At 55.6% G+C, this 27,331-nt stretch overlaps 1 protein-coding gene across 1 annotated transcript in view; it reads right to left on the bottom strand.

The window, feature by feature from the left end:
- Positions 1-26,565, bottom strand: part of VIPR1 (vasoactive intestinal peptide receptor 1) — a 32,766-nt gene extending 6,201 nt beyond the window's left edge. Inside the window, exons 1-7 of the mRNA XM_081246432.1 lie at positions 26,458-26,565; positions 15,410-15,518; positions 11,329-11,436; positions 5,272-5,378; positions 3,737-3,843; positions 3,178-3,310; positions 474-627 (exon numbers count right to left, since the gene is read on the bottom strand). Coding sequence (XP_081102558.1) covers positions 474-627; positions 3,178-3,310; positions 3,737-3,843; positions 5,272-5,378; positions 11,329-11,436; positions 15,410-15,518; positions 26,458-26,535 — 796 coding nt within the window. The 5' untranslated portion in view covers positions 26,536-26,565. The remainder of the gene's footprint in view (positions 1-473; positions 628-3,177; positions 3,311-3,736; positions 3,844-5,271; positions 5,379-11,328; positions 11,437-15,409; positions 15,519-26,457) is intronic.
- Between the last annotated feature and the right edge of the window lie 766 nt (positions 26,566-27,331).

Genomic DNA, 27,331 nt, shown 5'->3' with positions numbered 1-27,331 from the left:
GGAGGAAGAGCCAGGAAGAGGCAGGGAGAGAAAAGGGTGGGTTTCCAACGTGGCCACCTATGGTGGCATATATAGGTAGTTCAGTGCGCAAAGATGCCTCACCGAGGGGGTGAAGCTCTATGTCTGAGGGACTGTGTCTGCCTAAAGGGGACTCGTTTTCTCATTTTGGCAGAGGCACTGTATAGATGAGCAGTGGCCCTGTGTGTTTCAAGGACTGGAGGGGAAATGGAAGGATGCTCAGAGAACCTGTCTGTTCCACAGGTCAGCTCGAGGTGCAGCTGCAGCCAGAAGGCACCTGCCCAGGGGTCAGACAATGGGAGGACTTTTATCAACCCATGGCCAAGTGCCTTGCAGGCAGGATCTGCAGCCCAGCAAGACCTAAGGCAGCAGGCTGGGTTGGTACCCACCCCCTAATGAGCTCCCCAGGCTTTGCCCCCTTGTTCCCAGCCTGGCAGCCCTCCCTGGTACCATACCCCAGCCGATGAATATGTACCCCCAGAAGTACTTCCTCTCGGAGAAGAAGGAGACGGCGAGCAGGGTGTGCAGGTAGAGGCCCTCCACCAGCAGCCAGAAGAAGTTGGCCATGACACAGTACTGGAATAACACCACGGCAGCCTTACAGCCCACCTGCAGGGGGAGGAGAAGAGGGGGGCCCAGTGGAGCTAGCAGGGGTCCCTGCCTGCCCACATCTCTGTCTTGGGTGACAAACAGGACTGCAGTACAGCCAACTTACTCTCTTAGTTATTTTTGTATTATTCCCTTAGAAATAATATACTCAGTGGTTTTCCCATTATCCCTAATTTTAGATCATCTGATGCTTTGGAATAAGCTTGCAATTTTAATTATCCACCCATCAATTTATCATCTATTCATCTTCCTATCTATATATCTATCCACCCACCTACCCATCCAACCATCCACCTACCCACCTATTTATCCATTTACTTACCCACCCACCCACCAGACATCCACTGCCAACTCACCCATCTATCCATCTACCATCCATGCATCCAACCATTAACTATCTATCTGCATCCATCATCTTCCATCTATCAGTCCATCCACAGACTCACCTATCTCTCCATTCATCTACTATCCACATACTAGACATCCACTACCAACCCACACACCTAGACATCTATCCATCCATTCATTTGTCCACTTGTCCATCGATCTGCTCATCCATCCACCCACCAATATACCCCCACCCATGATCTATCCAATTTTTCTTACTTTATCCATCTATCCTTCCACTTAAGTCATCCACACACTATTTACTCAGTCATCCAGCTACCAACCCATCCACTTACCATCTCCGCTACTCATTTATCTTATTCCTATTATGACTGAAGGTAGCTGGAAGACGTATGAGGGAGAATTCTTGCTTGCATTAGCAAGAATCCCTTGAAAGTGTAGGGATATGGGCTGTGGACTGTGGAGTGGGGTTTAGATGGAATTGTTGGGGGAAAGATGGGGACGGAGAAGAGGGAAGAGGAGGGTGAAGTAGAAGTTAGGAAAAAGAGGAGAGTGGAGGGATGATCATTCCTCCTGGGGACCAGGGGAGCTAGAGGAAGAAGGGCTTCCCCAGGCAGGTGAGGACAATGGAGGAGTTAGGGAGACCCCTGGGCAGGGCAGTCAGGGGCTCTGGGCAGCCCAGCTTGCATGATTAGAAGGTCTTCTGGGCCATCTGTCCTCTCCCAGAAACTATCTGCCATTTCAGATTGAGCCCAGATACCTGTAAGCCAGAGCTTAAAGCCACCCTCCTCCAGGAAGCCCCCCTGCTTTCACTCCTCCTGTGCCCTCTGCTTTGAGGCACCCTCAGAGAGCAGCCTACCCTCCTCTCCCGATGGTTGGAAAGTCCTTCCTCAGGTCTTACTTCAGTCCCTCCTGTTACAGGCAATCTCTTTCCCCCACCTTCCCTCATCTGCTTTACAGCGAGAATAACTCAGCTCTTTAATAGGACAATTATCTGTGCTTTTCCTTGTCTTAGAAAAGCTTCACAGAGCTGCTAATGAATCGGGAAGCTCATTTCCACAATTATCCTCAACAAGTGCGCTGGAGGCTTCAGGCTGCTCCCCAGCCTCCAGGGCTCACACCGCACAGGTCTGAGCCCTACTCCCAGGCGGGATCATCTGAGGCGCTCTGGGAATGGCCAGGGTGGCTCCCCTGGGTGTTCCCTCCCCTTTGTAGAGATGCCTGAGATACCACCATCACTCTCCGGAGAAAGTCATTTTTTTTTTTTTTTTTTGGCCACACCTCGTGGCTTGTGGGATCTCAGTTCCCAGGTCGGGGATCAAACCTGGGGCCTTGGCAGTGAGAACGTGGAGTCCTAACCACTGGACAGCCAGGGAACTCCCTGGGGAGATTCAATTTCACCCTCTGGGGAGAAGATACTTCTGACCCCTGAAATAATGCACTGCCTCTGAGGTCACTCATGAGGCAAAAAGTCACTGACCACAGGGGACGAATGGGAAGCCAGGGCTGGTCTTGAGCTCTCTGTCTCAGCTCAGGGGGCACTCAGGGAGGGGGCCCTGAGCACAGAATCACCTGGAGATGGACCCCTTAGTGATGGGCGATGAATTCCTTAAATGCTCTCTTAACCTCCCTTGCCTAGGAAGGTCCAGAGTGACTGAGGGCAGGGGAAGGATAGAAGAGGAGGACGGCTGTGTGGGTTTGGACTGGCTCCAGAAGGCAATGGGGGGAGTAGGAAGGGGGGCACGGTGAGCAGAGCCATGGTATGCAGATGGCAGAGAGGAGGGATGGAAGGAAGCTTGAATGTCCTTGCACAATGGGGAAACTGAGGAAGAGATTTCCCTAAGGTCACATAGGACATTAGCAGCAGAGGCGGGAAGGGGGCTGTGGGCTCTGGCACGAAGTGTACCACTTTGCACCCAGGAGAGGTGTTTTTCATTGGCAGGAGTAGGTGTGTGAACTCCCAGATGGCCCAGCACCATCTCCTGCTGCTGGGAGGGAAGTGGGATCCAAGGAGCTGGCAGGCAGGGTCGGAGGGGGGCCATCTTTGGAGAGAGAGAGAGAAAGAGAGAGGGAGAGAGAGAAAGGGAGAGAGAGAGAGAAAAGGGGAGACAGGAGGGAGGAGAGGGAGGAGAGGGAGGAGAGGAGATTCAGGTGAGAGATGGCAGAGGTGGGCCAGGGAGGTGGGCCTGGGAGGGTCCTCACCGAGCCCTTGGAGCAGTGGTCCGACTCCCCGCTGTCGAAGAGGGCCAAGTCTTTGATGAAGACAGCGGTGGCCCTCAGGATGAAGGATATGAAGAGATGCATGTGGATGTAGTTCCGCGTGCAGTGGAGCTTCCTGTGGGAGGTGGCCAGATCTGGGAGGCCGAAGGGGCCTCAGACCCCCACCCCAACCAACACATCCAGTGCTCTGAGGAAGGGTAGGGCTTGTAGCCTCTGAATGCAGACCCTACCCCGAAGGGGGGCCCTGTCCCCAGGTATCCTACCCATGTGTGCAGCCTGGCTTGCAGGTGCCTCATTCCAGGGCACAGGCCCCGCCCTCTGGTGCCCTATCCCTGGGTACAGGGCATCCTGTGAGGGATGAGGCTGACACAGGTGAACACTTCGAGCACCCTGCTGTCTCTAGGGGAGGCTGGCCTGGCGGGGGTGCTGGGGCAGGACTGTGTGCTGCCTGGGAGCTGACAGTGGAGGGGTCAGAGCATGCCTGGGTGAAGAGTGACCTGGCTGGTCTGCTTTGAGACCTGCTGCAGGAGCTGGTCCTCACCTGAACAGGCTCAGGATGGCAGTGGCGACCAGGAGGGTGGCGAGGGATAGGCTGTAGCCGACGGTGTAGCCAGTCTTCACAGAACTGTAGAACATTGTCTGCTGCTGCTAGAGGGAGGTGGGTGAGGATCTTGGGCGGGGGTGGGGGGACTCACCTAGGGGGTGTTGGCAGAGGTGGGGTGCCCTATACATCCTGCCTCCCATCCCTGCCTTGGCAGATGAGGAGGCTGAGGCCCAGGGCTCCCAGGAGTAGCGGAGTGGCCCCTTCCAGTTCCCAGAGCCCCTTCCTCCCTGGTTTCCACAGACGAGACAGGACTGCTTCCCAGGGTGGGGCGGGGGTTGAATGCCCTTTCTCTGCTCCTTCACAAGGGAAATGTCAGTGGGGGAAGGAGCGAAGACCTCACACGACCCATTGGTCCATCCATTCATTCTTCAGTCACGTGTCCAGCTTTTCCTTGGCCTGTCCCTGGGGCCCTTCTCAGCAGCCCGAGTGGCCTGCTTCTGGGCCAGCTCTGGGCTTGGCATCCTCAAGCACAAGACTGCTTGCCCTTCAGACCCCCCACATGAGGCCCTCTCGCCAAGTGGCCAGGAATGGACAATGGTAAAGAAGACGCTAGGGGGAGGGTAATTTCCCATTTGGGACTCTCAGAGGCTGGATTTAGCAGGAGGAGGGCAATCTGGCCTTTATGGGGAGGAGGGACAAAGCTGGACACCAAGGGCTTCCTGCTGGCCCCTCCCCATGGACACACACGCAGAGCCATGGTCACTGGGCAGCCCCTCCTTCCTCCCCACCTTCCACACCCTGCTGGAACAGAGGCCAGTGGTCAAGAAGGATCCTGCCCGGGGATCTGGTGGGCTTTTAAGGCCTCTGAGGAAATTGCTGCCCTCTTGGGAGGAGTGAAAGCCTTGTCTGTGAAGGGCTTTGGGGGTGGGACAGAGGTCATCACAGACGGACTACATTCACCCACCAAAGCAGCGAGGGGCTCCTAGCTCAGGACTTCAGTTATACTCCAGCCTCCCCATCAATATCCTTCCCTGGCTCCTGGCCCCACATCCTTACAGAGACCAACTATGCTTCACCTGCTCCAGGGCAGATCCCCATCCTGGGACTGAGGACAATGGTCCTGTTCCTGTCCCTGCCCCTGATTGGCTCCTGGGTATCTGAGGCTGGTTCCTTCCAGGATCCGCACCTCAGTTTCTCTTCTGCATGTGACAGGTGGGAGGGGCTCTGTCGGCCCTGCCAGGGCTGGATCAAGGCTCCCACAAGGGAGTGGGGTGGCCTGGCCTGGGGGTGCTGCTTCTGCTTTGATGCTGTGAGTCATCCTCCTGGAAGCCCCCTCCTGGACCCTGTCAGGGGAGCCAGGGGATGTGCCCCTGGGAATGTGGGCCTGGAGAGGGAGGAGGCTTGAGGAGGGCAGATCCTGGGAGTCCTGGCTCCAACATTGAAGGCAACTGTGCCCCTTGGTGGGAGAGAGTGGAAGGAGCTAGAAGGCCCAGCTACCCTAGCGTGTGTGTGGGGGGTGCACTGAGGCCCACCTCATCCAAACTCGATGCGTTGTCATCCAAGCCACAGGCAACGGGGTAAGGACCAGGCTCCAGGGGTGTCCAGCCCTCATCAGTGCAGCTGCGGCTCACGTTGCGGCCTGGGTGGAGGGCAGGGGCAGAGAGGAGAGAGGTTGAGGCCGGGAGTGGGTAGGTCGGAGGAGTAGGCATGGGGCCTGGCTGTCTCTGTGCTCAGCCCTACTCTCACCACCCCCTGCGGCATCAGGCTCCAGCTGTTCCGACCTGGACACCCAGGGCATCACGGGGCAGCCTGGGGCAGGGAGAAGCACCTCCAGGGCGGCCAGGGGACGCACCAACACAGATGACAGCCAGAGCAGACATTCCTGCCCCTTGTCGTGTCTGAACCTGACCCCAGGCGCAATTTAAACTCCGATCCTTGTCACAAGCAGCCTGGATCCTTGGCGTGGAATGATCCCTGACCCTTGTCATGAGCTGAATGCTGACCCCTGTCACAGGGCCATGGATGCTGGGGTGGCAGACGCTTCCTTTGTCTGTCCTGTAGGTACAGACAGCAGCCTTCTGGCTGTGGCAAGGGGCCCAGGCCTGCCCTGTCCTCCTGGGTCAGCCTGCCTGGGCCTACAGGTCTGGGTTTCCTCCCACCCCTGGGGGCTGGGGGGGGTCAGATGTGCTGCTGGAGAGGGACCAAAGGTGAGGCAGGAGGTGGGTGGGCGTCGGAGGACCTCTGATAAGGGTGCAGGTGTGAAGTCCTCACACACGGGGAAGGGGCACCTGCCCAGGCAAAGGCAAGTACAAGAATAATTGAGCTGCAGAATCTCGGGGCTGAACCACTAAGGCTGGGGTTCCAGGACAGCGGCACTGTCCGCTATCCCCGGAGGACCAGGGCTGCAGCAAAGGGGCAGGACCACTGAGGGGCCATGTGAGGTGAGGGGTGACCCCAAGGCTCCCCACTCGCCAGGGAGGGGAGAGGCTGAATAGAAAATGGGTGAGCCAGAGAAGAGCTCGCTGCCCCCATCCCAGGATTCATTACAGAGGCACTGAGTCCAGGACACAGCCTTCCTGCCAGGCTTGTTGTGGGAGAGGAAAGGAGAAGGAGGAAGGAGGAAGAAGGAAAGGAGAGGGAGGGAGGGAGGATGAGGGGAGAGAGAACAGGTAGGAGGAGGAGGCGGTAAGAGGATGAGGAAGAAGGGGGAGGGGAGAGAAAAGGAGGGAAAGAGAGAAGGTGAGGCGATGAAGAAGAGCTGAGAGAGAAGATGGGTCCTGACATCCTTGCTGTCTAGCTCCTTTCTCACCTGCACCACCACCATCAGCACCTCCAGCAGCACCAGCACGAGCATCACCATCACCATCACCACAATGCACGTTTTGAGAACTTTTCCCAGGTACACTGCACAGAGCACTTCAGGCATATTATCTTTTTGAAGCCCCTCAACCATCCAGAGGGAAAGTAACCCCATTTCACAGTTGAGAAGTAAGGCTCCAAGAGGCTGGTCACTTGCTCAAGGCCACATACATAGGACAGGGTAGAGCAGGTGTGGTCCCATAGTCTTCCCAGGTAACCTTGGCCCTCATCTGCACTGAGGTGACTGAGGACTTGTTTCAGGTGTCCAGGGGCAGAGCTGTAGGAGGCGTCAAGCCATCCTGAGCTCAGGGAGGGTCGCTGTGCATATGTTTAAAATTTCCAAACCTTGCCGTGTGCTCAGAACATCCCAGGTGATTCCCTATTCCCTATTTCTGTAAATCCTCCTGGCCACCATTTGAAAGAGGTTCTTGTCACCCTACATTATGGATGAGGAAGTGAGGGACAACTAGGGGTAGGGGGTGCCCAGGAAGGAGCAGCCCGTTGGGTCTCTTTCCACTGGGAGGTCCCAGGGGTGGCAGGAAGGACTTTGCTGAGGAAGGGACCCTAGGCTGGGCCAGTTTCTTGCCCTGGTGGCCCATTTCTGCACAGGCCTCCCAACCGCACTGCCACAGGAGGCTCCCAGGGCTTGAGAAAAATCCTCACACTGCCCCTCTGCACACCGCCCCTCCTCACCCCCTCAGCTTTCTCCCGTTGCAGCAGAGGGTGGGCCGGCCTGGAGGCTTCAAGCAGCCACTGATCAAACTGCAGGCCCCCCTCAGCCCCAGATCTCAGGAGCTCACTGGGGGCCCGGGGGCCATGCCCCTTCCCAGGAGCTGATTCTTGGGGGACTGTCCCCACCAGACTGGGACAAGTAGGAAAAAGGGGACAAGGCCAAATCAGCCAGCCTTAAAGCAGGGACACTAAAGCTCAGGCTTTGGGTTCCCCACTGGCTGGAGGGTCCAGGGCTCGATGAGGCCAGGCCCATGACATAGTGGACACCTGGGATTATCATGAATTAAGCTAGCGAGCCTGGGTGACCCATCAGTGTCTACACAGCAGCTTCACATGCCTTCTGTGGGAGCAGTGGGGAGCAAACATTAATGTGTTAAGGCTCGTGATCAGGAGTTACCAATAGTCCTATTAAAAGGGGGGATGCCAAGGGTGAGAGAGGTTGGGTGACTTGCCCATGGTCACACAGCAAAGAAGCAGCAGGCCTGGGATGCAGACCGAGGTCAGCCTGACTCCACATCTTTTTGGGCTCCCAGCAGCGGCTGAAGGGGGACTTTGTGCCTTGGAGCCCTGATTGCCCAGAGAGCAAGGGAGGGCAGGGGATAGTGGGTCATCTTCAGGGCTGGGTGGCCTCTTTGAAGAGCCTGGGACTGAAGCCCAGGTCTCCAAGGGAACTGCTCTTGAGACGATCTCAGTAGAAGTCACCATGGGACCCTGAGGATCAGCCAACAGTCTCTTCCCCGGTCTGGGCTGGGGAACCAACAGACCCTGTGTGTGTAGAGGGGGATATAGAAGGCACGAGAAAGGGCAAGGGAGTTTAACCCTGTGCTGGGAGGGCCACTCCACGTTCTCCCAGTCTCCTCCTGTTTGTCATGTCTCAAAAAAGAAGTCACCGCCACCCCGCCCCCTCTCCTCCCTCAGTTCTCCACGTGAAAAGCCCTACTCAGTGACTGGGGCTAGAAATCGGGGGTCATTTTCTCCCCACTCACCTCTCTCCTCTCCCCCATCAGTCACCAGTCCTGCCCCAGCTTCTCTTTCCTCGACACCAGCACCGACAGTCTCATCTCCCCTGGATTAGGTAGGAGCCTCCTGATGGGTCTCCCTGTTTTCCTGCCCCTCCAACCCACTCCGCACCCTGAATCCTGGAGGGTTGTTCTAAAATCTAGACCTGATCGTGGCACTCTCTTGCTGAAATCCTGTCAATGGCGGCCCACCCTAGCCAACCAGGGCAGACATCTTAGGTTGACAAGACCTCCTTATCTACAGCTTCACGTGATGCTGCGGGGAGGAGGTGTCCCACAGACCCCATAGACACAGGTAATATAGACGTGGTGTCTTCTTATCAAAATAGCCCTCCTACTTTTTACTCTTAAAAAAAGTCTCTTCAAATATTTAATGGCAAAAACACCACAGGTGAAAGACATGCAGACCACAAATAAAAGGACTAGACCTCCACAGTTGGGAGACTGGGATTGACATATATACACTACTATGTATAAAACAGATAACTAATGAGAACCGACTGTACGGCACCGGGAACTCTACCCAGTGCTCTGTGGTGACCTTAATGGGAAGGAAATCCAAAAAAGAGGGGATATGTGTATATGTGTAACTGATTCACCTTGCTGTACAGCAGAAACTAACAACATTGTAAAGCAACAATACTCCAACAGAAAATAAATAAATTGAAAAAAAAAAGGACTAGACCTCCACAAACGTTTTGGTGCCTTGGTGAGCAATCTTTGTCTGGCCACCCCTCCTTCCCAGGTTCTTTACCCAGCCTGGCCAAATGACGTCTTTTAACTCTCGTCAGCTTTCCCTGTAGAACCAGGTCCCTTCCAACCCTTCCAGGGAAGACGCTCCTTCCCCAGTCCTGTTACCCAGACGGGCAGGAGTTGGGGTTGCCATCACTCCTATCCCACACTTCCCTTACATGCAAACTTTCCTCTTTGGAATTGAGGCTCACACCTTCTTCATCTAGTTGCCCAGGAAAACACAGCCTCTTTCCTTTACATATTCAGCCCCTAGCCCAGTCTCCTATTTCTTGCCATCATTTTCAGAGGCTAAGGTTGCCAAGTATAGCTAGACAGGTTGTTCACTGCACAACAAGGGCATCTGGCTGATGAACACTGGGGGCTAAAGTGTACTTCATATTCAGCTTGTCACTAGGTAGGTTCTGGTGAGATGCTGAATCCACCTGAGGAAGGGCTGCCTTTCTCTCATCTGCCAAAAGGCTTGGTGTGGGCCCCCCTGAGGCTGGCAGCCTTGGGGTTAGCCAGATGGTGGGCTGGACTCCAGGTTCTCCAGTGAAGGATCTGCCTTTACAATTCCAGCAGGGACGGAAGGAAGAGCCTCAGGAGGAATGCAATTAGCAGGCGCTTCCAGGGATCCCAGGAAAGGCTGGTTGCCAGGCTCTGCTGAAGGGAGCATTATGAGAGCTGCCAGAGGAGCTCATCTCCTGTCTGCCCAGGTGCTGGGTCCCCCTGGAAGAGGGCTGGGCTAGGTGGGCGCTGGCCTGGAATACGGCACACCTGTGGCTGACCCTCAGGGAGGGCATCCGGATCTCTCCTTCACTGCTGAGGTCACAACACGGGGCACTGGGGAGCGCAACTGGCTTGCTCCAAAGAGACCATCTGGTCCATCTCCCGTTCCCACTTTACAAATAGGGAAATAGGTCCAGAGGGGCAAAGGCCACCTGGAGTGAGAGACTTTCTGCTCATCCTCTGAGCCCTTATCTAGGTCCCATTCATCACCAACCCTTCCCACCCCAGCCCTGCTCCTCCCTCTGTCCTCTCCCAGCTTATCAAACCCATACCTGAGCGGGGCACACTCGAGTCCTATCCCCCCTCCACCACACCTTCCCGCTTCCCTCCTCTGCCCTGCTCTCCACCCGAGTCCAAACCATCATCATCTCTCGTCTGCCTTGGGGTTGGGTCTTCCTATTTGTACTCCTAGAATCCTCTCTTATCACAGAAACCAGTTATCAGTTAAAAACCCAAACTGGACTGTTTCTGTCGCCTGCTTAACCCCTGCAGTGGCTTCTCAGTGAACTTAGGAAAAGCCCAAGTCCTGTCAGTCCTCAAGGCCTGCGTGGTCTGGCCTCTGCCCACCTATCTCTTTCCTCTCCTCCCTCCCCTGGGCTCACTGCTCTAGCCACATTGGCCTCCACTGAGCTTCCTCAGGGCTCATCCCATGGGCTGTTGATCCTCTGAGCGATCCCCCTGCCAGGATCTTTGCGGCTCTTTCCCAGCCCAGGTCGTCAGACCGCAGCTGCAGTATCACCTCCTCGGAGAGGCCGCCATGACGCCTGCCTTAGGTTGTTTCCCTCTCTTCTCTCTCCCAGCACCGCTTATCATTGATAATACATGCATTTGTTTTCTTGCTAAACGCCTCTCCAACTAGAACGTGAGCTCCCCGAGGACAGAGCATTTTACCCCTCTGCCCCCCACTGTGCTTGTCTAGCTCCGTGCCAGTCAAGATAGTAGGTGTTTAATGAACACTCACTGAATGAAAGGATGACTTACTGTGTCATCTTTAATTGCTGGTAGCAAGACAGCCCACTTCCTAAAGAGGTTCCCGCTTTTCTTTTCTGCCTTATATGTGAACATTCACTTAAGCAGAACATGACAAGGTGTGTAAGAAAGGTCAGTTTCGTAAAGTCTGAAAGGTCATTGCCTCCGAGAAGTGAAAGACTCATTCACGGCCAGCCCAAAACAGTGGGAACATGGCAGCCATAACTATCAGTCAATCAGTTATCAATTGCTGAGCAAATATTTAGTGAGACCTTCCCACATGCTTATCTTTCTGTGAAGAACTAATCAAATCCCATGAGTCCTTCAGAGAACTAATGTCAGTGCAACCTCTTCCAGGAAGCCTCCCCTGATTGCTCCAGCCTCTTTGAGCACCTCCTTTGCCTTCTCACTTCCTTGAGAGGTGAGTCCCCACTCCAGCCGGCTCTACTCCTGCCACCAAGCTCCTGCCCTTCAACCCAGGGTTCTTACCTTGAATGGGGGAGAAGAGTTTAAAGATGAGAGGGCAGGCCAAGACGACCACCTGGCCCCGAGGGGTGGCTGGCCAGCAGGTGAGGTTGTCCCACATCTTACTGCAGCCTGTGGGGTGAAGGCAGAGGACACATGGGTCAGCGTGGCCACCAGGTGCCTCCAGCCTTGGGGCCTGAGCCCACAGGCACCCATTCTTTTCTTCCTCCTCCAGGCTCCCACCTTGAGGAGCCTCCAGTCTGAGAGGGGAGGCACAGCCCTGCCCAGGCTGTACAGGGAAGCGGGAGAAGGAGGCATTAAGTACAGCCCCATGGTCCTTGGTGAGAGACAGAGCGCCCCCTGTGTGTTTCAAACAGTGGTGGGGTTTTGTTTGCTGCAGAGACTAGGGGGGCCTTCCCCGGCATTCAATGGGCAGGCGACAGGGATGCCAGGCAGGTATCCTGCATGGTCCTGCACAGCGATGAATTGTGTAGCGTTTGGGACTTTCAAATGAGTTGCTGGGCGTTTGCATAGATGAAGACCTTTGGTAATGACCAGAGGCTAGACTCTTATTCCATTTTACATATAAACACAAGGTACTTATTGTACGGGTTTGACAATACGAGTTTTCCAGGAATGCAACTGCCAAGTAAAGGAAGAGAAGACTGGGCTTCGTTGTGCTCTAAGAGTTGTTCTCCCTAAGAGCTGTTCAATGTTTTGGAAAATCACCTACGACAGTGCTGCCGTGAACCTGGGTCGGTGATGCAACCAGCATATATATCAATCTATGTTTAAAGCTCTCACACTCCCAGAATTTATATTTATAGGTACAACCTTTAGACTATGTCTTCTTATCTTTTGGTGTGATTGTGCTGGAACGTACACATAGTATTCCAGCACACATATTTATTTTATTATACATGTCTTTATTTTTGTTTTACGTTATAACTAGAACATCATTAAAAAAACTGTGTGTCCTAAATTTCATTTTATAATAGTAAGGGAGGCATTAGAAAATATTTGTTGTAAAAAGGAGCTCTTGGGTATGACAGGGTGATGGGTATATGGGGATTTAGCTAGTTCTTGAGGAGTCTTCATAAAACTCACATACAACACAGATGCCTCCAACCCAGTCACACTGTGAATTGTGACAGGGGTGGTGAATAGGGAGTGGGTTTGGAGAAAGCCCTGCATCGCAGGCTGAGCTCTCTCCACTGTGTACCTATTAGCCTTGAAGGCCTGGCTGGTGACAGATGCACAGACCCCCTAGGGGTCTCTAGGGGTCCACTTTAATAGGCAGATGCAAATGCCACGGTTTTGCCTGTTCAGGGTCTGGGTGGCCCTGAGGAACAAGGACTCCTCTGGATGCCATCCCCGGAGGGAGGTTTAATTGTCTCTTTGCAACCCTGCCAGTCCCATAGATTTACTCAGGAAACCCAACCCCTGAGCTAAAGTCAACTCCAGCTGGGCCAAACCCAGCCCAGCCCAGCCCAGGTCCGAAGGTTCCCAAGTTCCCAAGAAGGGGGCCTGGGAATAGGAGGTGGAGGGACATCCCCACTTGGGGAAGAGCCTCGGGCCCCTGAATGCTAAAGTGAGCTGACAGCGGGGAGGGGTGCCTTCTGGGGCTGTGGTGGCCAGGTGGCACCTGCAGCTGAAGGCTGAGAATGCCTGGATCTCCGTGGCCTGGTCAGAGTGCACAGCCTCCCTGCCTTGGGGACCTCATCCGCTACCGCTCATCCTATCCTGAGTCGCCTGTGCCAGCATCTCTGGAGGCCAGGTAGCTGCTCTTCAGGCCAGTCCAATCCTGCTAGTGATTTAAGACCCTGTTCGTAATATCATCAGCAAACATTTATGTAGCCTTTATATATGGGAGACACTGTTCTATCCTCTTTACCTAAGTAACTTATTTAACCCCCTCCCATTCTACAGATGAGCAACTGAGGCACAGAGCAATTATGTAACTAGCCCCAGGTCACTTCGCTGGCGAGGGGGACAGCCTGTTCACACGCTCCATCTCCAGCAAACCTCTTGCCCTCTGCCTGGTCTGAAGGGCTCAGTGCCATTTCCAGGAATCTTGCATGGCTGGACTGTGTACAGCCCTGACAATGCTGGGCACACCCTGTCTTGCAGGCCAGCTATTGTGTTTGGGTCCTTGCCAGGCTTCAGGCTCTCTGGATCTCCAGCGGCGGTCCAGATCAGGAGTGGATTCAGAGCCGGGTCTCTGGCCCTGAGTTCAGCTTCACCAGAAGTGGCACAGAGGGGAGGGAGGCTGGGCTCTGTCCTCAGGGCGGCCACGCTTGGCCTCAAGGAATCTCAGCACCACCAGGCCTGGGCTGTGAACTGTGCTGGGGTGCAGGCCAGCAGGCAGCGGGGGAGCCAGGGAAGAGGGGTCGGTAGGGGGCACGTGGTCAGGGAGGCGTCCTGCTGGAGACAGCAGGGTCGGGAAGCTGAGGGGGGGTGACAGCCAAGAAAACGCTGGGCGCCTGGAGGGCCTGTGGTTGTGAGCTGGGCCCGGGAGCATTCCCTGTGCGTCTGCCCCAGGGAGGCCACTGAGGTCCCACCGCACACGTCATCAGGCCCACAGACCCAGGGCCCAGGCTGGCTGAGCATGCCCACTGGGGGCTGCCACCTCAACAGGAAAGAAAGCCCAGCCTGGGGTGGGGGATGGCGAGGTGTGGGGGGGCACTGCTTGTCGTTTTATAGACGTGTGTGCACAGAGAGACACGCACACTGACAAGCACTACCAGGCACACAGACTCACAAACACACACACAGATATACATACATGTACACTTACTTGGACATGGAAAATCCAGACACAAGCAAACACAGGCACAGAGAGACACACACAACTCACAGACACACATGTACAGACATGACTGAGCGTGCCACAGACACTCAACACACACACACACACACAGCACACCAGGCAGATATATCCAGGCAGGTCCAGGCTTACACAGACACATGCCTCCAACACACAAAGACACTCAGAGTCCGTCACGAAGCTACACACCCCAGAGGCACAGCCATAGCCCTAGGCAGACAGGGGCCAGGAGCACACAGCTGGATGTGCGTGAACATGTGCAGAGCCTCTCACAAGGTCATGGGCAGACTCGCCGTCCACAGACCCATACATGCCCTCCTCTGGATCTCGGGCCAGCTGCCTGGTGACAGGGTGTTGGCACCTGCCATGCACCCCGTGCCAGCAATGACCTCATTGGGATCACGAGGGTGGCCTGCCCTTGGGGCCTAGGAGGTGCTATAGTGGGGCCTATAGTCTGGGGTCTGGGCCTCTCTGGGCTGCGCATGATCCCGGATCCCACTGTGAAGCCTTTCTGAGGCCTGTCTGCAGCTTGGTCCTGCCCCCCTGTCCTGGCGGGGCGTTGGGGCATAGGCAGCAGGCAGGTCCGGCCACCCCTCTACCCAGGCCGCAGTCTCAGGGCCCTGGGAGACAAGGGGCCATCCCTCCTTGAGAGCTGGGAGAGGCAGAGGCCATCCGTGATGCTATACACACACTCACTGCCTCTACAGGAGGCAGAGAGCCTGGGCGGCAGGGCCCAGGAGGAGGGGCCCAGGACCGGGTGCATAACTGCCAGCCTCAGGGAGATGGGGGCACTGGGGAGCCAGGAAGAAAGATGCTCCCTGCTCCTGAGCCAGGCTGCTAGGTAACTGTAAGCTCGGCCTCGGGGAGGTGACCTCTGGGAGGGAGGCCCAGAGCTGCTCTGGGCTCCCCACTGCTCCAGCCCTCCCCCTCCCTCACAGGGAGGCTCGAACTCCATAGCCACTCCCCACCTGCCACGGGCAGTAGGCCTTGGTGCCTCCCAACTTGCCAGTCTCTCTGCTTCTCCCAATCCTGCCCACCCTTCTGAGTCTGGCTCAGGCTGCAGCTTTTGAAGGAAGCCATCTACTTCCTTCCGTTCTCACCCCAGGGCTGCTGAGCCAAATGCGGGGAGCACAGGATTGGGGAGTGAAGACCAGCGGGTGCTGCTATTTGATCTGATGGCCCTGCAGCTGGGCAGCCTCGACCTGAGAGTGGATCTGGGCTCACAGTGTGAGGGAGGGGGGCTCCTTGGGGGGTCCTTCTTGCCACTGGGGGCCTCACCTGATGTTTCATTCTCCAGCTGGGCCTCCTTCAGGCACTGGCTGTGCTGTACCTCGATCATCTGCATATAGTCACACTCCTCCTGCTGCAGCCCGACTTCCCAGCCGCCCTGGGGAACAGAGACAGGGAGGGGGACCCGTCACCCTCATCCACAGCCTCCTTGTCATCCACGGACTCCAGGAGCACGGTGCCAAGCAAGGCCCAGTCACTGGACAGGTCCAAGTTACAGACTAAACCCCAATCCCAACCCCAGACTGAATTCGACCTTCAACGGAAGCCTGACCCTGACCTAGATCTGACCCCAAACTCTTGTCCATTGTCCTCAAAGCGGGGTCTGCCTTGAGGGCCCTGTCATGGCTTCCTGGTGGCCCTAGCAGTACCATGGCTGTAACAACACTGTCTCTTTGTGGGTGGTACGGCTATGGACAGAAGTTAGAGGGCCTCTCCTGAGAGCCCAGAGCTGGCCCACCGGACTTTCCAGTTTGGGTTGGGAGCCCTCAGTCCCTGCTTCAGTCTCCATGGATGAGTGGGGCCCAGGAGGTGCCACCTCGTTATGAGTTGGACCCTGGCTTCCTGTTCTTGGAGCCAGGCCTGGCAGGAATCCAGGAGTCTGGCTGCATCTTCCAGCCTCTGTCCCCATTCTAGGAGCCTGTGCTCAGTCCCCCTGGGTCACCAGGCTGGGAAGGGAATTCTGGACCTCCTTGGCCAGACGCGCCCCCCGCCCCCACCGCCCACCACCTCCTTAGCTTCTGAATAATTCAAGCTCTATCAGATCTAATGAGGGTGAGGGAGGTCTCAGGAAGTACAAGAGGCCCCTGTAGGATGGCTGGAGGTAAGGAAAAGGGATGGGAAAGCCCAAGCTTCTCCCCTCCCCTCCCCTGTGCCCCGGCCAGGGATTAGGGGTGAGATCTGACCTGTGTGCCAGGGAAACATTGGCATTGGGTCTGACATGTGAGTAGGGGTGATAGCTGCCCAGGAACAGCCAGAAAAATCAGGTCTTGGGAGCCACTGGGTGAGGAAGGTGGGTAAAGGCCTCCGTGAAGGAACCACTGGGCTGGTGGCAGCTTCTGCCTGTCTCTTTGGCTTTAGGGAAGTGGCTGCCACCTCACATCAGCTTCCTCATCTCTGCCCAGGGAGAAGAATGTCACAGTCCGAACAGGGCTGTGGGGAGAGGCCAGCAAGATTGCTCCAGAATCAGAGTTTATCAGCGTCTCTTCCACTTGTCCCCCCTCACCCTGGGACATGGTCTTCAACTCCCTGGACCTCAGTTTCCTGGTGGGCTAAATGGGCCTCAACCACCTCCCTTGCTGACCCAAAGGCTTCTTGCAGTAGGGCTGTGGGGAGAGCATAGGTATGGTGGGGTTCCCCTTATTTCCTTCTTTTAAGGGGGTCCCTGTCTGGCGTTGTTCTAAACAAGTCAATCCCATTGTAATCATGTGACCCCAAAGAGGGACCACACTCTTAAATCTCATATCTTTTCCTTTTTTTCTTTCTTTCTTTTTTTTTTTTTTTTGCGGTACGCGGGCCTCTCACTGTTGTGGTCCCTCCCGTTGCGGAGCACAAGCTCTGGACGCGCAGGCTCAGCGGCCATGGCTCACCGGCCCAGCCACTCCGTGGCATGTGGGATCTTCCCGGACCGGGGCACGAACCCGTGTCCCCTGCATCAGCAGGCGGACTCCCAACCACTACGCCACCAGGGAAGCCCCCTCATATCTTTTCTTTTAAACAGTTACACGAACAAGCGTATCCTGCTCCATAATAGATCTGTGTTACTTTCCATATGTCAAGTTTTAAATGACTTTCCAGCTAATATCTTTACCCTAATTGGTTGGTAGAGTTAATGGTCCAAGATGGAACCCACGTTCACTATGTGGCTTCCAAGCTCGTGGCACACGGGCGAGTGAGGTCTGGGTGCTGGGGTCACATGCTTCCCCTCCTGCCCAGAAGCGACGGACAAAATACTCATGGTGCTTTGTCTTGAGGGGTCTGTGTCTGGCTCATCCTGCTGGGGCATGGGAAGAGGGGTGGCCAGAGGGATCCTAGAGGTGGCCTCTGTGGGAGAGGAACCCAGAGATTGGCCACCCCAGTTTGTGTCCCACCATTGGTCTCTCTTGCTTGCTTGGAGCACGTTTCTCCCCAAGGTAACTTCCCAGCTTGTTGTCCTCCAGCAACAGGGTTTGTTCTGCCTTCTGGTTCTTCCCTAGCCTTGCCTGCTTCTCCTGCCTATTTCAGCTGCCATCACCCCACAACACGAAAGCAGAATGGGTAGTAGTAGACATCTGTGTTGCTGCCTTCTACCATCCTTTACCTTCCTCTGACGCCATGTCCTCATCTCTACCTGGAAAACCACGTCCTTTCCCACTCTTAGTCTATGGGGTTCTGATGAACGCTCTTCCAGGGGATCAATATATGACCAGACTTAAGCCAGTCAAAGTGTTCCTGGCCATAGTCCCTGGCACATGGCCTAATTCAGGCTGCTCAGAGCCCGGAAGCTCATTCCTGGGACCTTAGATTAAGCAATTAGGCAAGTGGATTTGTTCTTTCCCACTGGACTGGAAACCTCAAAGGACGCAGGGGCTAGAGCTACTGCCACCACCTTGTTGCCAAGTATAGCACAATGATGAAGCCACACAGCTAAAGGAAGGATAAAGAGGTAGAGAAAAACTGGATCCTCTTGACATCGTCTGAGCCCCTGAACGCAGCCATGCCTGAAATCAGCCCTGCTTCCAGGAACATGACTCAATAGCTTTCTGTATGGCTTAAGCCAGTTGAGTTTTCTGTCCTTGTAACCAAGAGTCCAGACTTGTGCTCTGAAGACAGGACAATGGATGCCCTCATTTGCTGAGCCCTCTTAAGCCTGGGCTATGGCCATGCTGTTTGCCGGGACACATTTATTTTCCAGTCACTGAGAGCATCATAGGGCTCCTGGTGGCTTCTGCCTGCTACTTTCTGAGGGTGAAGGGGTGTGGGGTCACCTTCTCTAGGCAACTCTGCTCCCCCAGCAGCACAGCCACAGTGTCCCTCTTGAGAGGCAGTGTGTAGAGGAAGGGCAGGAGCCCTTGGGATAACTTGGGAGCCTGGGGGTATCTCTGAATAAAGTGAGGGTGGTCTAGAGCACAGGTCCCCAACCCCTGGGCCGCAGGGTTAAGAACCGGGCCGCATAGCAGGAGGTGAGCGGCGGGCAAGCGAGTGAAGCTTCCTCTGCCGCTCCCCGTTGCTCACATTACCGCCTAAACCATCCCCCCCATCACTCACATTACTGCCTGAATCATCTCCCCCCACCCCACCTCACCCTGTCCGTGGAAAAACTGTCTTCCACAAAACCGGTCCCTGGTGCCAAAAATGTTGGGGACCACTGGTCTAGAGGATGAGTTCTGCTTTCACCACAATTGGGTGCTGGGCCCCATCTGGAGAAGGGTAAAGGAAATAGAGATCCAAAGAGGGACTGGAGGTCACTCAGCAATGCACATTTCTAGAGGGACCTAAGTCTCTGGCCACTGGTCTGGACTGCATCAATCCCTCTCCATGGCCTTGTCTTGGGCCATCTGGTCAGCCATTGCCCTTTGGAGGACAGGGTCAGGACAGCTCTCTCTAGCCCTTATCACTGAGGAATTCAGGCAGACTATGGACTTCCTCTTCTACATACTTCCCTATTCTAAACATCCTCATTATCCTTCTGGACTCCAGACACACAGAATTAGAAAATTCCCAGCCAGATGTAGCCAAGTCTAATTGTCCCAGGGAAGGGTTCCAGGGGAGGATATAGCTGGTGTGTGGGGTTCACAGAGAATGAGCAGTAGTGGTGGGCCTTTGAGGTTGTGTAAGAGTTTGACAATTAGAGGTAGAGTAAGAACATTCCAGAAAGTAGGAGCAGTGTGTGCAGAAGCGTGGAGGCATGAAAATGCCTAATACATTCAAGGTTGCAAGAAGCCCGATGTAGCTGCAGCAAGGGGCGCTGGAGGCACCAGGAGACAAGTTGGGAGACGTAGGCAGGGGCCAGGCCTCGTCAGTTCTGCCTGGACTAGTGCAGTAGCTTTCAGCCCCACCACCAGCAACCTGAGGGATCTTTGTAAAATGTGTATCCCCATCCTCGTTCTCCTGCATCAAATCTCTGATGGTCCTAGGAGTCAAAGCCCAGACATCAAAACTGGCATTCAAGACCCTTCCTAACCCCACCACTGCCTAGGTCCCCCAACTTGCCTCTTGCCATCTCATGTGGAGAGGAGGAAGCAGGCCTCAAAGTCAGTCTCACCTTGCAGTTGGCTTAAGACGAGAGTTTCAGGCCAGACTGGACCCCCAACACCTTCTCTGGGACAGCAGCTCCTGAGCCCAAAAGAAGGGACTCAGGCAAGAGTGAAGAAGTCCATAGCATCCCTTCAATCCTGATCCTGTGTCTCCTGCCATTTTGCTGGCCGGATGTGGGAGGTGACTGATTGGGAGGAGAGTCCTGAGTATCTGGCTGGGGGCGTGGATTAGCCAAGTCTTGTTAATTCCACTTGCTCAGTAGGCCCCTTCCTTTTTATTCCCACTGTGAGGGGCTTGGGAGAGGCCCTGCTTCCTCTTCCTGACGTGGGGTTCCCTGAGATATAGGGCAAAGGCTGCAGTTCTGGGGGAGAGGGTGAAGATGCTGAGAGTTGTAGCCGTTAGATGCTAGGGGCTCAGAGAGCCAGGGTGAGGCCAGCTCAGGTGTTGTGGGCCATACGCAACCCCCTCAAGGGAAGCTTGAGACCACAGCTACCAGTCTTGAATCAGAACCTCCAGCTTCATCCCAGGGCCAGAGAACTATGGCTGGAGAAGCCACGGGAGACAGAAGCAGGGCGGTGGGTGCGCATGAGTCCCTCTGAGGAGCAGCTAGTCTGTGAGAGGGGTCTAAAATGCAGCAGGCTGGAATAGGTGAGACAGGAGAAAGAACTTCCTGCCTGTAAATTACCAAGCACTGTGGGCCACCATGGATGATTTGTGCTTCTGAGGTTCGTCAAAGGAGGGCTCTTTTTTTTTTTCCTGCTAGGGATGGTTGGAGCAAGCTGGGGAATGGGGAATAGAGAGCGGGGGCTCGGGAAGGTCACATTTACCATTCTCCCATTACCATCCCATATCCCATGATTTATTTAAGCTCCTCCCTGCCCCCCCACTGAAATAAGGGGGCAACAAAGAGTCATGAGGGGAAACTGAGGACCCAGAGAGAAAGCAGTGTGATCAAAGGCACACAGGACTGCAACGCAGCTTCCCCCGCTGCCCCCTTCATTTTGGCTTTTGTGTTTGAATTGGTAAGGAGATGGAGATCTTGTAGCCGAGGAGGAGGTGAAGGGGAGAGGAGAGAAGGAGTAAAAGGAGGAAAGAATGGGGGCAGGCATAGGAAGGTAAGGTAAATCATGGGATCCAGCAGTCATGGAAAAGAGGAGAAACGTGCTCCTGGCTTTGCAGAGGGCACTAAAAGATGTTGAAATTATCATCTTAGTGGGAAGAGACACAAGGGAGTCTGTTGGGCTGATGCGAATGTATAATAGCTTGATCTGGGTGGTGGCTACATAGGTGCACCCGTATGAGACAATTCCTTGAGTCATCACTTCAGATTTGTACATTTCACTAATTAAAAACTGCCTCTAAAGTCCCAGGGCGTCATGTGACATGCCACAGCCACTTTGGAAGAAGTAGCTCTCTTATAAGACAGCAGAGCCTAGTTAAGTCCACAGATTCTGGAATCATACTGTCTGCCACTTCTGGGCTGGGCGACCTTGGGCAAGTCACCTCACCTCATCTGTAAAATGAGGACAATGACAGCACCACCTACATCCAGGGTTGCTTTGGGTCACATGTAAGGGACACGAGGGGATTGCCAAAGGTTAGCAGTTGTTGCCAAAGCCCCAGCCCAGCCCAGCCCCTCATACCCGGCTGCCTTGCTGCCTATGCCCGGACCCAGCCTAGCGCCAGCCTGACTGCCCTGCGGAACCCCAGGCAGTCTGAATGTCTTGCCCACTGACAAGTGGCAGCAGTGCCCTCCAGAGGAAAGGTCTTAAGCCTGGTTTCCCCCTACCCCCTACTGCAGTCGGATTTCTCTCCCCCTCCCTGTATTTTCACATCCTTTTGCCAATAGTCCAAAGCCTCCTGTCTCTGCAAGTCCTGGGGAAGGCTGAGCTCTGGGCGGGGGGTAGGAGGGTGGAGTGAGAATTGGTGTTGGTGGATGGGGGGTAAGAAAAAGAGGGAGACATAGGGTTTGGGATGCAGGCTTGGGTTTGGGGCAAGAAAGAACTTTCCTCAGCTTAGGGTGGTACCAGGGCAAGGGCTCTCATTATTAGGAGAATGCAAGCAAAGGCATTCAGCCTGGGGTTAAGCCTGGTCCCTCAAGAGGCCCTTCTTGCAAGGTTTACTGAGGGGCATGAAGCCTTACAGGCTTTCTTTGCAGAGGATCACCACGAGGATGGCCAGCAAAGCCGGGGCGGCAGAGACTCAGGTTTAAATCCTCTGTCCTTTGAAAGTCATCCTGGGCACCACTGGGGAAAGACACTCAGTTTCAAACACGGTGTCTGTGGGTGATGTTGATGTCGGGTCACTCACAGAGAGCAGGGCACCGACACAGGGAGCCATGACTCCTCGATATGTCGGCTGGTGACCTCTTCTCCTCCTCTGATGACCCCCTGGGCAGGAAGAACTTGTTTTTAGGATGGTGGGAGGCACTTCCTGGGAGATATGGACCGTCACATCATGAACCACATGAGAGGAGGTGCGTATAAGATTGGGCCCTGTCCAGTGAAGCCCAGCTTCCTGCCCACCCACCCTGCTCCAGGCCCCCTGCTCATCCCCTCACCCACCTGCCAGCTCGCTGTACAGTCCCATCATGGCACAGGCAGGAAAGGTCCTTGTAGTAGGTGCAACCCTCCCACCCTGATAATATCACCACTCATCTTGTGATGCTGGATTAAATGCTGCTGGGGGATATCTGAATATCGACTATTAAGGAATCCCTGTTAATTTTGTTAGGTGTGATAATGGTATCATAGTCACGTAGGAAAATATCCTTTGATTTTAGAAATGCATCTTAAAATAATTTGTTCTATGATGTCTATAATGTATTTTAAAATACTTCGGCCAGAAAAAGCAAATGATGCAAATATTAATGGTTAAAGGTTAATAATTTTCAAATCTAGAAATTGGGAGTGGACAAACACTGGAAATTCCTATACTGCCATTTTGCTGACATCACTCCAAGAAATGGGTATTTCCATGTTCATTATATTATTCACTCCACTTTAAAAAAAATATGTTTGAAAATGTTCACAATAAAAGTTAAAAAAAAACCCATAATGTGATGGAAAGATTAAATTGTATTTCTTTTTCTTCTGAAACACATCTATAAGGTATGTGGGAGAGTTTGCATGTCTTGTACATTTTCCTGGGTGCAATGAGAACAGCTTTGTGTTGGGAAAGTCAGAGAGGGGAGGGCTGAGTCTGGGAGGATGAGGACAAGGAGCAGGGAGAAAGGGACAGGGCTCTGTCTAGTCCCCTGGCCCCATTCCTGCGTCCACGTCCAGGGGTGTCACAGTGAAGGGCCCCTGCGAGTGGCAGGCTCCACCCAGGCTGGGTTGCCATGAGGTTGCCTGCGTGCAGGGAGGCCCATCATCCGTTGCCTGCCTGGGCCTGGAGCCTCACCCCCCATATTGTCTGGCCGCCCATGAGGAAGCACTACTCCCTGTCCCCAGTACTCCCGCCTGCCCTGGAAGCCCCTGGGCAAGGGGGGCAAGAGAGGGCTGAAGAAGGGTCCCTAGGGCTCCCAAGCTGGGGATCAAGAGGAAAGAAAGACCTGTCACATAGTTCACACAGCACTTTCACCTCCTTCAAGTCTCACTGAAGTCCTGACTGGACGGCCAAGCCCATTTCAGTCAGTCGTGATGCTGGGGGTGGGTGGGTGGGTGGGAAGACTCTGCCCCAGCCAGGGTGCAGCTGGCCTCTCTTCCCATTTCTCTTGAATCTTGGGCCAAGGGTTCTCACCCTCCCTTTTGTGATGGGGAAACAGAGGTCCTTCCACAGAAAGGAAACATGCTCTCCAGGTCAACGGGCCATTGCCATGGAGTGAGGGGAGGACCCAGCTCAGGCTCCTCATCATGGAAGCTCTAGAAATGTCAGGAAAGATGGAGACTCAGGGGAGCATGGGAGGGTGGAAACCTCTGAAGGGAGCTTGCTCTTCCAGTGCAGTCCCTGGGGAGCCCTGGGCAGGCCTAACTGATGTTGCCCCTTCACTTAAGGAGGAGACCTGACCCCTCTGTAGCAGTGTTTCCTAAAGCCCACAGGGTGGCTTGCTGGGGGCCGGGAGGGCTGGGTAGCCATGGACAACTTCTGGAGCAGCTGGAAGCAGAGGACTGGGGCAGCATGCCTACGGCAAGGTGAAGCCTTCAGGAGCAGATGGCCAGCAACCCGCTTCAGAGAAGAATCAGAGGAACCAAGTGTCCCCCAAGCCCAGGGTCACTGCAGTCTCTGGGGGGAGTTGAGGGCTTCCTCCACCTTCTGGGGTCAGGCTCATTGGTCCTGCCAACAGAGGCTGTTTTATGGTCTCAGGTGGAAGGTTGGACCATTTGGCTGAACTCTTCAGGGACTGCCCTTCCTCCTCCAGGGAGCCTTCCCTGACTGCTCCTCTCAGTGACCCTTACCCCATTTCTGGGCAGCTGCACCCCACACCCACCTGGGCTGGTTCTCCTGGGTCACTGGCTCAGCTCTCCCTTACCAACTGGAGAATCTTCCCAGGGCAGGGCGTGGGTCTGCTCCTTCTCTATGACACCTCCCGCCCCTGCCCTGGGCTGGGCACTGGCCTGAGCAGTTAGTTCTGCTACCAGTGAGGAGCCCCTGTGCCTGCTGTCCAGGGGGGTGGGGGTAGTGGAAAGCCTGGAGGGTGGTCTTGGGGTAGACTTCCTCTTCTGAGACACTGGAGGTTTTCTTTCCTTTTTTTGCTTCCCTGTTCAGAGATTTCCTCTTCACAGACTGAGGTCAGGGCTCCATAAACAGGAGTGATAAGGCCTTGGGCTTTCAAACTGAACTTTGCAGCTACCATTTTATGACTCTGGTAACGTACTGCCCCCCGCCCCCGCCAAGTCTGGCTGGAGCAGGATTGCCTGGTGTCCATTCCTTATGGGAGCAAGTGCTGGCTGGTGGGGAGGAGGGAGAAATAGAGAGGGAAATGGGGGCCCCTCATTCCAGCCTGCCCTCATCCACTCCTGGGTGAGTCCCTTCTCCCACTGTGGGCCCAGCCCTGCACTGGGCTGTAGGGGACATGGGAGGGTGAGAGACCTTAGCCCTTGATCCCATGGGATGGTCAAAAGAGCCCAGGCTGGGAGGTGAGTAGGATTGAAGGGTGGGGTCAGAGGGAGAAGGGCTGAGTGGGCTGGAGCAATCAGGGAAGGCTGTCTGGAGGAGCAGCTCAAGTTGGGAACTAACCAAACAAAATGTGGAAAGATAGGGGAAGGTAGGCATGGGAAGAGCCAGGCTTTGGACTCTCTCAGGAGGTGGGGGGCAGATGTTGCATGAGAAGGGACCCCACTGAAATCACTCTGCCCCTAGGCTGAGAAGCCTCCAGGGATGGGAGAACGGGGTGCCAGTGGTGGTCCCAAGATCCCTGGCTCATCCAGGGAGAATTTGAGTGGTTGGAGCCCAAGGGTGGAAGAGCCTGAGGGTTGCTGGTGAGGCCTGGAGGCTTTGTGACACTGAGAGGCTGTAAGTGGTGCCAGAGCTACGGCCTCAGGGCCAGAACTTGGTGGCGCTTTGAGTGCTCAGGAGGTGGGTCTCACCAAGGCCATTAGTGGGAGGAGAGGAATTATGCCAATTGTCTTAAGGTCTGCTCCCAGGACAAGCAATGAGCATCCCATCCCGGAGTGTGCAAGACATTAGCTAGATGGAACAGAGATTCCTGCCCTGGTGGAGGTGATGGTAAGGGAGGTAATCATGGGATAGAAGAAACTATATGACCAATATACTCCATCCACCCACCAGCCAACCTGGAGCTGGTGCCAGACCTGGAACCCACAGGTTTTAGGCCCTGCCCAAGCAGCAACTGCAGATTCCTCAAGTCCTGGGGTAAGGGTAGAAAGAAATCAACCTCAGCCAAGGTCTGATGGGTGGGGGACAGGTGTGGCTCTGTTATCTTTGGGCCTCACTTTGCCCATCTGTAAAATGGGCTTGGGTAGTCTTCAGGTCTTCTCTGATCTTACAGAGAGATGACTCATGCATCTCCTGCCTCAACCAGAATCTGCCCTGCAGCCCAGGTAAGCCACACCCCCAGGCACACACATGGGCACACCCACACATGGGGCACGAGGGCACACATGCACCAGGGGCACACACACACCCATATGGAGATGAAGCAGAAGTGGGAGGAAGAGGGTGACCACGGCTTGTTGGTTGTTTGCTCCCTGGTCAGCTTTCCCCATGCACATGTCTGGCCCTCCCTGAGAAACACCACCCCAAATCCTTACTGCCCACCACCTTCCACCTTGAGCTCCATACGTTTCAGCTCTGCTCAGTGGGAGGGCACAGAAGGGTCTGCCTGCCAGCCACCTGATCCCAAAAGCCCCTTCCCAGGTCCCGGGGTCCTCGGTGTTTGGTCTGCTGGTGAATGTCACTCCTACAAGTAGCTTAGCGCCCCATGGACACCTCCGGTGGGGCACAGCACACAACGACGACCCTCACAGCCTGCCTCCAACCTCCTGTCTAGCAGACCTTCCATTTCAGTGGACCACAGTCCCCGACCCTGCATCCACTGACCTCCCCAACCCACAGGTACTACACGGAAGGCAAGTTTGGAGTCCACTCTTTCCCGCCTCCCCTCCACCGGTGTCCCAGATCCCGGCGCTGAGCGGGCTCCAAACAGCGCTGGAAGGGACTAGGCTCGACGGAGACCCCACCCCGCCCTCGGGTCTAGATCCGGTGTGAGGCGCAGGGGAGGCGAGACACGGTGCTCCGCGCTCCTTATCCCCTCCACACAGACTTGAGCACACGGCTGGGCTCCCGTCACCCTCGCTCCACCCCCAGCTGCCGGGACTCTGGGCGGCCCGGCGGACACTCACCGCTGGGCCGAGGGCGCAGGCTAGGGCGCCGACCAGCATGCAGAGCCAGCGGGCGGGCGGAGGTCTAGGAGGGCGCATGGTCCGCCCCGGGCCCGCGACGGGCGGCCCGGCGCCGGTAAAGGGCGGGCGGACGGGCGGCGCACCGCGCAGCGGACGTTGGGGAGACTGACAGAGTGGCGCTGCCGCGGTGCCCCTGCGTTAAGAGGCTCCGCTCGGAGCGGGGGCGGGCCCCGGGGGCTCGTCTGACGGGCGGCGGGTGCAGCCAATGGCTCGGCAGAGTCGGGGCGGCCGCGCAGGTGTGGGGCGGGGCTGGGGGAAGCCCCGGCGAGTGGGGTGTCCCAGAGCTCCCTCCGCCAGTCCCACACGTCAGTCCTCAGAGGCGAGGTGTGGGCAGGCCTTCGTCCCTTCGGACCGCATCCCCGGGAGACCCCCCAACGCGTCCCATTCTTCCCTGCTTGGCTCACGACGTTTCCAAGCGCCAGGGTACGATCTCCCACTCCCACACGCCCCCTTAGCCCCACCCCAGGGCGCTCTGCTCGTCCAACTTCAGAGCCACCTCCTCTAGGAGGTCCCCCCGCCAGCCTCCCCATTTTCCACTTCTGCGCCTTGGAGGGCTGGTGCAGGCGGGCCGGATTAGGAGACAGCACAAATCACTTCTGATCCTCTAGGCTGAGGGCGCGACCTGCCTAGGGGTCCTGGGCTGCAAGTGCCCCAGATAGGTGGGGCTCACTGTTTGATCCATTTTCAGTCACCCCAACTCATCCCTCGCGCCGGAGAGGCCAGGCTAAGGGAAGCTAGGGCGCGAGTGAGTCCCGACGCTGGGTTCCTTGGTACCTCCCCTGATCCCCGGCGACCCGGCAGGGCGCGCTCGGCA

The sequence above is a fragment of the Mesoplodon bidens genome (assembly GCF_964165515.1).
Source record: "Mesoplodon bidens genome assembly, chromosome: 10".
Classification (NCBI taxonomy): Eukaryota; Metazoa; Chordata; class Mammalia; order Artiodactyla; family Ziphiidae; genus Mesoplodon; species Mesoplodon bidens.
This window is presented reverse-complemented; position numbering and strand designations above follow the sequence as displayed.